The 12,818-nt window shown below is 37.0% G+C and overlaps 1 protein-coding gene across 2 annotated transcripts in view; it reads left to right on the forward strand.

Annotated features, from left to right (window-relative positions):
* The first annotated feature begins 1,447 nt into the window (after positions 1 to 1,447).
* Positions 1,448 to 12,818, forward strand: part of KLHL1 (kelch like family member 1) — a 379,998-nt gene continuing 368,627 nt past the window's right edge. The window contains exon 1 of one of the 2 annotated variants that reach the window (XM_027092284.1): positions 1,448 to 2,756. In XM_027092284.1, coding sequence (XP_026948085.1) covers positions 2,254 to 2,756 — 503 coding nt within the window. In that variant the 5' untranslated portion in view covers positions 1,448 to 2,253. The remainder of the gene's footprint in view (positions 2,757 to 12,818) is intronic. The other variant, XM_027092285.1, reaches the window with a different exon arrangement.

Below are 12,818 nucleotides of genomic sequence, written 5' to 3' on the forward strand. Positions count from 1 at the left end.
GTTAAATTACATCAATTTAGAAAATCCATGAAGCCTCAATTTCTACAAAAGTCAGTTAATTATATACACTTCATATTTCTATATTACCTCTGATGGAAAGTTTTCTCTGCCTTGCTTGTGATGTGTAATTTCATACACTGTTTTCTTCCCTAAGGGAAATACTTACTTGATTCAGTTCTTGGATAAAAATGATCTGTCACCATTGTTTGCTTTAAAGGGCTTTTACTTTTTTTTATTTAAACACTGAATACTGAAAGAAAAAATCAAGGCACAGGGGATTGCAGTCCAGCTGTTGTGGCATAAATCAATATTTAAAATGCACAATAGTGATTTTTCTTCCTCTAAAGTAGGGATTTTGTGTGCTTAATTTCTTGTTTTATTAAAATGTCCAACTTTGTCTAGGAAGGACTGAAAATTTAGCTTCAGTTTCTGTTTAAATTTACTGCTCAACAATGGGGTAACAGAACAGGAATATAACTGCACTTTAATATTTGATTTCTGTCTTTCCGTGCCCTGTTGGGGGTTGCTGAAGCTTTGGATTTCATAAATTTCTGTGAATTTCATTTCATTAAACAACCATATTCCTTGTTGAGTTAAGGAAACTACTATTTCTTTGACCCCAGTTTAGCTTTAGCAAAGGTGCCTGGGTTCTATTTTAATTGCTCATTAAAGGAAAAGCTGAAAAATTTCTAAGTAGTCATAGCTAGAAAGGGATCATAATCCTCACCATTCTAAATATAAGGAAAAACACATCTTTCCTTCTTCAAACAAGAGATTTTTGCAGAATAGTAGCCTTTGGATATACTCATTTATTGCCTAAATTCTTCCATACATTTTATATCATGATTTATGTACCAGAAGGTTATGCCTTGAAATTTTATTTTATTTTATTACACTTCTTGGTTTACAGAACAGCTTTCATTCTAAGGCGACGCACCAAATACACTGATTTTGCAAAACTCGTCCCCTGCGCTAAGATGCCCATCTTCAGATTTCTACTGCGTGCCTCTGGCCCCCAGGGTGAAGCACTGCCTGAGTGCATTAATGGCAGAATCACAATGTAATTGTCAGAATGGTGGCATCATCACACTTTGACGCCAACATCCTCCTTTCTTTCTTCTCACTATAGAGAAACTAAGGCAAAAGGTTAAAGGATGTGGCTTATTAAATAATTCAAGCCATTAACCTGCAACCTGAAAACCGATGGCAGCCTGTTAAGTTTACGCTGCCATGATTCATGTTTGGTGTCTACTGATGCTAAAGCATATTGCCTGTTTGCTTTACTTTTATTGCTACATAGTAATGTAGTGAGGAAAGAGAATGAACAAAGGTGACAGGACCCACGCAAGGGGACAATAAGAGCAGCAGACACACTTGCATAAAGAAGATTGAAGCCTTCCCTCCCTCCCTCCATCTCTCCGTATAGGCCCCAGTGCACATCTGCGTCACTGACGCTGGAGGAGGAGGCGCTGAGGCAGAGAGAAAATTGTACTGTGAGGACCTTGACAGCTTTACCGGCGCGGGCTTTTCTTTTTGCCTTCCTATATTTTCTGGAATAGATTTTTTTTTTTTTCTCTTTTACAAACTGACTAGATAAAACCACCCCTTCTCGCCTTGCAGAAGGCATTTGACTTTCTCAGAGGTACCCGCAAGCTCTCAGAGCATCCTCCGAGAGACCAGTGACAGGAGCGCAGGTGCAACGAGAAGGCAGAGGGGAGGGGGGTGCGCTTCTTCGCGACTTGGGGATCTTTCTCTCTGCGCTCCCCAGGCACTGAACTCTAAGCTGCAAGGATAGGGGAGCCGACAGCTTCTCCACTGAGGCTCTGCCACCGGTGCTTGCCAGGGAGGTGTATTCAGCTGTCGCTGCCTCCGAAGCTTCGGAGCGCGCAGACCTCTCTCCCTCGCCCATCTCCAGCATCAGGGTCGTCCCTCCCCGCGCGGTAACCACGGGGACCCCGCAAGGAGATCGGGGATTCTCAGCCCTCTGCATCCAGCTCCTTCCTCTGCTCCCGGCCGTTGAGCTCACCACGCGCGGGTCCTGCGGACCTGACCGCCGCTGAGCCGCGCGGCTCTGCTGTCCGCGCTCCGCTCGTCGCCTGGCAGGGCGCGCAGCCGCCTGGTCCCGTCTGTTGCCAGGGTGCAGAGGGCGCCTCCCTCCCCCTCCTCCAACCCCGGGCTCCGTTGGCCTCCCTCACCCGCTGACCCGTCTACTCCTGCATCCGCTGAATCCCCTTTGCCTTCCTTGCGTCAAGCATGTCAGGCTCTGGGCGAAAAGATTTTGATGTGAAGCACATCCTGCGACTCCGCTGGAAACTCTTCAGCCACCCGTCGCAGTCCCCCGGCGCTCCGGCCGGGGGCAGCTGCCTGCAAGAAGACAGCAGCAGCAGCTTCGAGCACTGGGGACCCAGCCAGAGCCGCCTGCTCAAAAGCCAAGAGAAGGGCAGCGTGAGCACTTTCTGGAAGAAGCCTTCCTCTTCTTCCTCCTCTTCTTCTTCTGCCTCCCCGTCCTCTTCCTCCTCTTCCTTCAACCCACTGAATGGCACCCTGCTGCCAGTGGCCACGAGGCTGCAGCAAGGGGCGCCCGGGCAGGGCACCCACCAGCCGGCCAGGACTCTCTTCTACGTGGAGTCCCTAGAAGAGGAGGAGGTGCCAGGCATGGACTTTCCTGGACCACACGAAAAAGGGCTTGTCTTGCAAGAACTCAAAGTGGAACCGGCCAACTCGAGCCAGGCAACAGGTGAAGGATGTGGACACAGGTACAGTAAGTCCCCATGGGACATCCAAGCATTCCTCAATTTCCACTCGTTTCCCCCCACCCTGTGCACTCTGGGTAGTTACTAAGTCTAAAACGTTTCAAGTTGAAAATTTTGGTTAAGAGATGCCAACCCGGTTTTTATTACTCAAATTGCAACCTCATTAAAAGTTTCCTCCTTAGTTTCTATTGGCTCATGCATATTGCTTTTCTTTCCCCAAGTTTTCGGAGCTTAATCACATATTGAATATATATGCATTTTGATAACTCTCCATGTAGAGTGGTTCTCATATTTCTGAGGTTGTAGTATTCTTCTGTCATCTTCTGTCATTAAATTACATACATCAGTCTCCCAGTTATTTGATATGAGGAGGAACTTCCTTTAAACACCATTCAAATGCATCTCATATACTGGCCTAGAAACTGACTTGGCAGGTTACCTAGGATCCCTGTGGCTTGAATCTATATTCCAGGAGTAATGAGGTGGACAGTAGGCCACCAGACAGCAAGATTATCTTCTCTCTTTTTTTCCCCATGAAGGACAGTGTTACTATTCTCTATCCTAACTTCCCTTTTTATCCTACTTCATGAACACCTTTGCTTTGTTTAAAGTCTTAGAATTAAACTCTTGCTAATGCCCTTTTCACTTTTCTGTCCTGATTCATTGTCTCAGTATGGAACTGTGTATTCTTAGTGAGCAGGTCAACATTTATTTCTTGTTTATATCTAATATTACACTTCTTTGAGCACAGTTCTTCTACTTTCAAGACTTATAGAAAACCTTCGCACACATAACCTCCTTCTGAGTTTGACATTTTCAAAGAATTGATTCATTCTACACTAGATCATTACTACTTTTGGCGTATAGTGATGATACGAAAAGATTTGCATTTAAATTCATATATCAGAATATATTATTGAAGAAGAAATACAGGAGAGATATAGGAAAATAATAATGAAATTTTAATAAAATTTACCTTTCAGTAAAAATAAAAATTAGAAACAGAAGCAATGTTTTAAACTTTTGCTTGATTGAATCAACTTTTTATAAAGTTAAGTCACAAAAAGAACACATAAAACAAAATAATACCATAGGTGGTCTCCAATTATGTTGACAAATGTGAAGTTAAAGATACAAAAATTATACTTAAAAAATTTCAATTATATGGATTATGTGGATTTGAATTTTAAGAGCCTTGAACATAATCTAATATGTGATGACAATATGTAACATTATGATTTTAAAGACAAAGAAATTTAATTTGCAATTTTCGAGTATGAGAAAGTTTTTTCCATATATAGGCGATTAAATATAAATTTATCTATTATTCAATCAATTAAGATAATTTACCAAAATGATTATAATTTGGGGTACTATTAATACTATGAAGTTATTTGATTTATGTATTCACTAGTGACCTATAGTTTTAGATCGTTTTTAAAAATAAAATATGTTGGGCTTTACCTCCTTTAGTTGAGGAAATGTAATTTTTTAGTTTTAGGAAATCATTCATAAACATTTAGCAATTCACCTTATATATTTAAAAGAAACCAGTTAGGTTAAAGATTTACTAATTACTATTTTATTGAAATTGATATTTTTGTGTCTCAGACAGTTCAGGGAATAAATAGATTTGTTTTTCAGTCTTGAGTCTTTTTTTTTCAGTTTCAGTTTTAGTTTCAGTTTTGAGTCTTTTTCTTTCAGTTTTGAGTCTTCAAATCAGCTCAAATATCTGATTTCTGGGAACATTAATGTTTAATAATGTTTAATAATTAAAAAATTTTTCTTTATAAAACTACAGTTTTAAGTAAATAAGGCATACTTGGCATGAGTAATTTCAGAAGACTTTCATGTAAATTGGACAATTTGGAAATAGAAAATATAATAAATTTAAAAATAAAACTAATAACTAATAACCTCAGTTAGGGATGAAACATCCATCAGATTTAACTTCCAATCCCTTACTTTTGAATATACATCAGTGTTTATACACACAAAGGGTTGTAAATGGAAAGAATTCTGAAAATAAGCCAAGTGCCACCCCAAGTCATATTTACTTTTGGAATGAGGGTTTCCAATGAGGGCTTGCATGTGTAAAATATTGAAAATCAGGTCTAATTTTATTTTAAAATTCTTATTCATGCTTAAATCCTTTAGTTAAATTTTAATTTCTCACTGGACAAATCTGTCAACACTGATAGTATTCTCACGGACTTTATATGTTCCTAAACATTCATAGACTACTGGTTCTGTGCTCATGATTGATTGACAACATGCTACTAAACTAAGCAATAAGCTATTATCAATATATATTATTATAATACGCAGTAAGAATAATGTTCATTTCCCAGAAAGGACAGCATTTCCAAAGTTAAGTATGGAATGGAAAACAATATGTAAAATAATTCAGTAATGTGGATTTACTTTGGTTTCTATCATAATCCATGCAGGAAATCTACATATCGTTCATAATGACCAATGAACACATGAAGTATATAAACCTGCATGATCATTTTGATTACTTGGGTCATTACTGTATCACCGTTCTGTGATATCACATTTGATATTTAACATTTTGTTTCATCAATTCTGACCATTATGCTAAATTAATCTTCACGTATAAAAAAGAGTTGGCTCTTTTTCTCTTCCTTCATTTTCTGATCTTCTCTTTATTCATTTGGTCTCATACTAGTTAAGAACATTGTTTTAGATAAGCATAAGTAGCTCAGTTGGTTTTATTTGTTGTTCAAACAGCAGATGGAAGTTGCTCAGCAGAAAGCTGCTCTTAATCTCAGAATTCTGGAAAGGTCAAATTATCATGGAGTTGAAACATAAAGGTAGCAATAAGACAGTAGTAAACTGAATTACTGCTGAAACCCAGCCTTTATCTTATCTCAATCCACCAGACACACATAAACAAATCTCAGTATTCTACTACCTTAACCATGACACCATTAAGAATCCTAACTCTTACAGTAATAGGCTCTTGCCCTATGCTATTAATCATCTATTTTTTCTACTTTACTGTCTGAATGTAATTTTTAGAGAGTGTATCATTTCCTAGCCATTCAGATCACTATATATTTTTGATATGCATATTTTTTGTCCAAAATTCTATATGTAGTAAACTAAGAAACCAAAGAGAAATATTTCTATTCTTGCAGTTTATAGTGATGTGAGTAGGAGAAAAGATGTCGTGTTTAACTACTTGCTTTTTTAGTTTTCTCAGTTCTCACAGAGTGCAGGCATCTATTTCCATGGTTTCAGTTACCACCCATAAATTGTATTTCAGAGCTGCATCTCAAAACCTAGACTCTGCCTCCCCACACCCACAACCCCCTCTCCCCCCACTTCCCCCATGAACTCAGGTCTCACACATCCACTTGACCTTTCTGGTAGATATCACAGATACAATATAAATACAGCACACACAAAATTGAGCTCATAATCTCCCTTCTCTCTTGCTCAATTTTCTTCTTCTCTATCTCAGAGAATAGCTCGCCATACATTAGGTTGTACAAGCCAGAAATCCAGGATCATGTTTACCAGAATTCTCTTTCCCCTGATTTTCAATATTCCACCAAGCCCTGTCACTTTTCCTTCAAAAATGTCCTCCCCTATGTCTGCCTCACATCTCTCCATATCCATTGTCCACACCTAATTTTAAAATACTGTCATCTTTCAACTCAACTTCTGCAACTGCCATCTGCATCCTCTTTCCTCATTGATTTTGCCACCTGTAATCCTTTCTCCACACCAGAGTCAATGAAAATTTATAAGATAAAAATCTAAAGTTTTTCCCCATATCCTGGCTCTCCTTTTATTTTTCAAAGCATTTCCACCACTCTGACCACACTCTATCTCCTGGTCAGTTAGGCCCTGAAAGAGCTGACTCTTGTCTGCCATCCAGGCCCTTCACTCATCACAACCCCACCATTCTCCCCTGTCTTCCACAGGCAACATTCTTCTTTACCATTTTTCTCTGCCTTTAGGCCTCACAAAATTAATTCCTTTCCTTATTACATAGTGGTTCTCCTTCCCTCAATCCACCCTTTTCTGTATTCATTCTTATTCATTACTGAGATGTTGTGAATAAAAGTTCTGTACCTTTCTTAAAGAAGTGCTCATTGATCCCCCAGGAAAAATCATTAAAAAATTTTTAAATTTATTTTATCCCCTTATTTTATGTTCTTAGAGTAAGTGTACTCTGTCTTCAATTTCTTATTGTAGCCATATATTAATATCCACGTTTCCTTTTCTGTTTGTCTTTAACTACAATTGCCCAGTGGACAAGATGTTTCTGTTTTGCTCATTATTTTATCCCTATCATAGAGCATGTAGTTACTCAATAAATATCACTGAGTGAATACATATTTGTCATAATCATAATGGGTGACATTGATTAAGAGCTTGCTGTCTTCCAGATATCAAGCTGAATATTTATATTGTGGAATTTAATATTCAGAACAGCCCTATGATTCTGGTACAATTATGGATCCTTTTGTTAAAATGATTACATAATCATTTTATGATTATGAGAAAACTGAGATATAGACAGGTAATTAAGTTGCCCCAAACCACAGGATTGTAAGTAGTACAGCTAGATTTTTAATCCTTGCACTCTGACTCCTGACACCATATTCCAGGTGATTTTGCCAACTCTTCTTTACCTCTGTTTAAACAAACAAAACAGAAGAAAAGAGGCTCCAACCAAGATTATGCTGAGGCAGTTCTCTTGTTCCTCTGGTGGAAATTATGCTTGTGTCTGAATGTTTAAATACATTCTTTAAAATGATAGTGATGGACAATGCCTGAGAAGGATCAGTCAAGGAGGACTTGGCCCAAGTTAAAAAACATTCAGTTATTTCCTGAATCATGGTTCATTCAGTGTATTTTACTTTTTAATTAAACAAAAGTATGAGGAAATAACCTAGATAGGGAAAAATTATTTAAATTTGGAATCCAAAAGAGAGCATCATGATAGAAACTCTCCTTCTGAAGTTCAGAACAATTGATAAAGAGAAGTGTCACAGACAGAGAGCATATACCATTAGAATCACATGGTCGTATTTGTTTAGAATAAAAAGAAAGCAGCCTTGCTTCAGTCAAAAGAAAAAAGAAAAATTTTAAAAATGGCAAAGGGCTATTTCTTCAGGAAAGTAGTTCTCAAACTATTCTTCTATGGACACTAAATTAAAATAATGTTCATATTTTCCCTATGACCTCAATTTCTTAGTGAAAAAGTGTATAGAGTGATTTTACTCAATTTTACATCTTCCTTACTAATTTATTCTAGGCTTGGGTATTATATAGCCTATTAGCATTTAAGTCAGAACTAGCAAAAGACAATAGCTTGTTTGGCGAAAGTTTTTTTTTTTTTACTTAATTTAGGATGGGTTTACCAATATTATATATTGTTTGCAAAGAGGTCCACAATTTCCAGGTGCCCTCCCCTCTGAGCAAATTTGCTTCAGGCAAACTAAGAAGATCATAAAAGAAAAGGTAATAAGATCACTAGGTTGGATTTTCAGGTACACAAAACTCCACAGCTATCTGAGAGAAAGATGTGAGTATATTGGGTTAGCCAAGAAGTTCATTCTAGTTTTTCTGTAACATCTTGTGGAAAAACCTAAACAGACCCTTTGGCCAACCCAATAAATGCAAGATGAAATAAATAGAACTCTTAATTATAACAAACAATAAAACCTCTACACTAATTGAAGAACCATATTCTGGCTTTCTTTGATAAATTGCTAATGAATACTTTGTAAACTATATCATTAACCACTTTAAGGTACTACTTTAAATAATTTAAAAATAATAAAGAAATCCTCCCTATCCAAAATTTGGTTAATACAGAATATACTATTGATCAGATATTTATTTCATTAGTTTATTTTTCCTAAGTCTCAAAAGATAATTTGTGTATCTGGAGGATGATATGCTTCTAACAAGTACATGTTAATTCAAATTTCATTGTTTTTGACCAAGAGCTCTTATAGAATTTACAGAAAACTTAGACCTGCAGGGTATTTTAGAGTTATGTCAAGTTTCTGAACATGAAAATGACAACATTTTAAACAGAGTCTTATAGTAATGAGTCTCTTTTGATTTATTTTAACATCCAAAATAACTGTAGGTATTTTTGTAGTAGCTGTAAAAACAAATGCTCTGGAATTTACATATTAGATTAGACCAGATAATAATTAATTTACCTTTCTGCATTTAAGATAAGGTTATTCAAAACTTTGAAGAAAACATCCTATATAGACACAGATAATCTGAGCAGAATTAAATATTTCAAAATCTTATAAGTCAAGTATAGATTAAAAAAAGAAGGGCTTCCCTGGTGGCACAGTGGGTGAGAGTCCGCCTGCTGTTGCAGGGGACATGGGTTTGTTGCCCGGTCCGGGAAGATCACACATGCCACAGAGCGGCTAGGCCCGTGAGCCATGGCTGCTGAGCCTGCACGTGCGGAGCCTGTGCTCCACAACGGGAGAGGCCACAACAGTGAGAGGCCCGCGTACAGCAAAAAAAAAGAAAAGAAAAGAAAAGAAAATCTATTGAACAATATAGGTTTGATGCTAACTACCTTTGCTGACTTTTCTGGCCAGGACTTGAAAACAGATTGATCTAAGTACTTATGAAAGCATAACAAAGTTTAACTTGACCAGAGAAAATGTGTACTATGATTTTAGTATCCCAGGAAAATGTCATTTTGAATGGTAAGCAAATGAGACAGATCATTTTGGCTGAAGATCATGTCACAGAAATGGTACTTAAAAGTAATCTGAGGGTCATCAATAATAGTAAAGAGTGGAATCAGTTGATGTTAATTCTAAATTCAGCTTTTCCCATCGCCTAGGCAGCCTTAGTCCAACTCTGATAATTTCTCATAGAAAATCATTCAGTTTATTTTCCTATCATACTTGTTTGTGACACTGTATCTTGGTAGATCATTTGGACTCCTTTTTTCTTACTGATATTGCTAGATGTTTACCCATGTAAATCAGCATTTTCATCTTGGCTGAAATATGACAGAAAAACTTTAAAAATGGGATCAGAAAATTGTGAGAGTTTATACTACAAAGGAAGGGAGAATACAATACAACTATTTTATAGTTCTTCAAGAGGTGAATGCCAAAATCTATTTGTATCTACAATAAAGTATGTGATTTGGTTTGGTTTATTTCTTTAGTAGATTCTGATTATACTGAGCTTGGCCCACCAGAGCAACACCCAGCTCTACCCACCACCATTCCCTCCAATTAGGAAGCTTGCACAAGCCTCTTAGATAGCTTCATCCACCAGAGGCCAGACAGAAGAAGCAAGAAAAACTACAATCCTGCAGCCTGTGGAATGAAAACCACATTCACAGAACGATAGGTAAAATGAAAAGGCAAAGAACTATGTACCAGATGAAGGAACAAGATAAACCCCAAAAAAGCAATTAAATGAATTAGAGATAGGCAACCATCCAGAAAAAGAATTCAGAATAATGCTAATGAAGATGATCCAGGACCTCAGAGAAAGAATGGAGACAAAGATCAAGAAGATGCAAGAAATGTTTAACAAAGATCTAGAAGAATTACAGAACAAAAAAACTGAGATGAACAATACAGTAACTGCAAAGAAAAATACACTAGAAGCAATCAATAGCAGAAAAACTGAGGCAGAAGGATGGATAACTGACCTGGAAAACAGAAAGGTGGAATTCACTGCTGCAGAACAGAATAAAGAAAAGAGAATGAAAACAAAGGAAGACAGCTTAAGAGACCACTGGGACAACATTAAACGCAACACCATTCACCTTATAGGGGTCCCAGAAGGAGAAGAGAGAGAGAAAGGACCTGAGAAAATATTTGAAGAGATTATAGTCAAAAACTTCCCTAACATGGGAAAGGAAATTGCTACCTAAGTCCAGGAAGTACAGAGAGTCCCAGGCAGGATAAACCCAAGGATAAAAATGCTGAGACACATAATAATCAAACTGACAAAAATTAAAGAAAAAGAAAAATTATTAAAAGCAAGAAGGGAAAAATGACAAATAACGTACAAGGTAACTCCCATAAGGTTAACAGCTGATTTCTCAGCAGAAACTCTACAAGCCAGAAGGGAGTGACATGATATATTTAAAGTGATGAAAGGGAAGAAACTGTAACCAAGATTACTCTACCCAGCAAGGATCTCATTCAGATTAGGTGGAGAAATCAAAAGCTTTACAGACCAGCAAAAGCTAAGAGAATTCAGCACCACCAAACCAGCTCTACAACAAAGACGAAAGGAACTTCTCTAAGTGGAAAACACAAGAGAAGAAAAGGACCTACAAAAACAAACACAAAATAATATAAGAAAATGGTAATCAGAACATACATATTGATAATCACCTTAAATGTGAATGGATTAAATGCTCCAACCAAAAGACCCAGGCTCATTGAATGGATACAAAAATAAGACCCATATATATGCTGTCTACAAGAAACCCACTTCAGACCTAGGGACACATACAGACTGAAAGTGAGGGGATGGAAAAAGTTATTCCATGCAAATTCAAATCAAAAGAAAGCTGGAGTAACAATTCTCATATCAGATAAAATAGACCTTAAAATAAAGATTATTACAGGAGACAAAGAGGACAAGGATTCTTCAATATATACAATCAATGTGATACACCATATTAACAAACTGAAGGATAAAAACCATATGATAGTTTCAATAGGTGCAGAAAAAGCTTTAGACAAAATTCTACATCCATTTTTGATGAAAACTCTCCAGAAAGTGGGCATAGAGGGAACCTACCTCAACATAATAAAGGCCATATACAACAAACCCACAGCAAACATCATTCTCAATGGTGAAAAACTGAAACTATTTCCTCTAAGATCAGGAACAAGACAAGGATGTCCACTCTTGCCACTCTTATTCAACATGGTTCTGGAAGTCCTAGCCACTGCAATCAGAGAAGAAAAAGAAAGAAAATGAATACAAATTGGAAAAGAAGAAGTAAAACTGTCACTGTTTGCAGATGACATGATACTATACAGAGAGAGTCCTAACGATGCCACCAGAAAATTACTAGAGCTAATCAATGAATTTGGTAAAGTTGCAGGATACAAAACTAATGCACAGAAATCTCTTGCATTCCTATACACTAACAATGAAAGATCAGAAGGAAAAATTAGTTAAACAATCCCATTCACCATTGCAACACAAAGAATAAAATACCTAGGAATAAACCTACCTAAGGAGATAAAAGGCCTGTACTCAGAAAACTATAAAACACTGATGAAAGAAATCAAAGATGACACAAACAAATGGAGAGATATAGCATGGTCTTGGATTGGAAAAGTCAATATTGTGAAAATGACTATACTAGCCAAAGCAGTTTACAGATTCAACGCAATCCCTATCAAATTACCAATGGCATTTTTTGCAGAACTAGATCAAAAAAATCTTAAAATTTGTATGGAGACACAAAAGACCCCAGAAAGCCAAACAATCTTGATGGAAAAAAAAAAACGGAGCTGGAGGAATCAGACCCCCTGACTTTAGACTACAGTACAAAGCTACAGTAATCAAGACAATATGGTACTGGCACAAAAACAGAAATATAGATCAATGGAACTGGATAGAAAGCCCAGAGATAAATCCATGCATGTATGGTCAACTAATATATGACAAAAGAGGCAAGGATATACATTGGAGAAAAGACAGTCTTTTCAATAAGTGGTGCTGGGAAAACTGGACAGCTACCTGTAAAAGAATGAAATTAGAACACTCCCTAACACCATACACAAAAATAAACTCAAATGGATTAAAGACCTAAAGGTATGACCGCGCACTATAAAACTCTTCGAGGAAAACACAGGAAGAACAGCCTTTGACATAAATCACAGCAAGGTCTTTTTTTGATCCACCTCCTAGAGTAATGGAAATAAAAATAAACAAATGGGACCTATAGAAACTTAAAAGCTTTTGCACAACAAAGGGAACTATAAACAAGATAAAAAGACAACACTCAGAGTGGGAGAAAATATTTGCAAATGAATCAATAGACAAAGGGTT

The sequence above is a fragment of the Aethalodelphis obliquidens genome, unplaced genomic scaffold (genome assembly GCF_003676395.1).
Source record: "Aethalodelphis obliquidens isolate GAN/ISIS:26980383/991018 unplaced genomic scaffold, ASM367639v1 scaffold76, whole genome shotgun sequence".
NCBI classification, from domain to species: domain Eukaryota; kingdom Metazoa; phylum Chordata; class Mammalia; order Artiodactyla; family Delphinidae; genus Aethalodelphis; species Aethalodelphis obliquidens.